The 981-nt window shown below is 50.7% G+C and overlaps 1 protein-coding gene across 1 annotated transcript in view; it reads right to left on the minus strand.

The window, feature by feature from the left end:
• Positions 1 to 981, minus strand: part of MONBRDRAFT_12474 (uncharacterized protein) — a gene marked incomplete at both ends in the record, with an annotated part of 2,043 nt that overhangs the window by 690 nt on the left and 372 nt on the right. Inside the window, one exon of the mRNA XM_001750330.1 lies at positions 200 to 439. Coding sequence (XP_001750382.1) covers positions 200 to 439 — 240 coding nt within the window. The remainder of the gene's footprint in view (positions 1 to 199; positions 440 to 981) is intronic.

The raw sequence follows: 981 nt of genomic DNA on the forward strand, positions 1-981 counted from the left end.
CTGTCGGCTTCATCAATGCGAATGGGGATGGGCGAGTCGCGAATCAGGCGAGCAAAGCTCTCAGCCAGATCGTCCTTGCGACAGACAGGGTCGAGCCAGAGAAAGCCCGTCGCCACATCTCGATAGGCAATGATGTACCTCGCTCCTTTGATACTAGGGGAGCGAAGCGGGCCAAACATGTCAGAAGCGACCAGTTCACCAGGCATGCGGGGCGTGCGGTCGCGATCGAAGCCAGCCAGAGCAAGGCGCTTAGCTTTGAAGAGGTTGCAATCGTTGCAGTTGAGGATGGCCTTGACGTCCGAGGTGTCTTCAACTTGCTGCAGCATGGAGCGCAAAACCTCGCGCGGCGGGTGGCCAAGAAGACGATGCATCTGCGAAGCAGACACAACATGGGCATGCTGTTGTTGCTGGTGGTGGTGCTGGTGGTGCAGGTGGTGAGCTGGGAGAAAGGAAAAGAAAAACAAGCCACCACTGGCTGCATCACGTGGTGCAGACCAAGTGACATCAGCATCACTCAACAAAAATGTAGGCGAGTCAGACAAGGACACGACAAAACCAGCATCAACAAGGGCAGAAAGCGAGACAATGTTGTGAGAAAAAGAAGGCACATAAAAGCAATAATAATAAATTAGGTGTTTGAACCTCAGAGCTGAAAGCAAAGCTGTGCAACCCCGACATCAAAATCACGACGGCACGCAGAACACCCCAAGAGAACAAGTTACATTCACTGGCTTTTATCATGCCAAGAAGTTCAAGCGCGAAGAATCCTGCACATAGAAACAAAAATCGTACAAAACGACCAAGTATAACCAGAGATACGGCCATCTTAAACACAGGACACATAAAAAGGGAGTCACACATCACAACTACAAGCCATCACAGCACAAACACAATGAACACCACGGCACGCTCACATCCAACGAGACACAACGTCGGATTGAGAAAACAACCGACCACAGAAGACAAAGGCATCATACAAAG

The sequence above is a fragment of the Monosiga brevicollis genome, genomic scaffold (assembly GCF_000002865.3).
Source record: "Monosiga brevicollis MX1 MONBRscaffold_39 genomic scaffold, whole genome shotgun sequence".
NCBI lineage: Eukaryota > Choanoflagellata > Craspedida > Salpingoecidae > Monosiga > Monosiga brevicollis.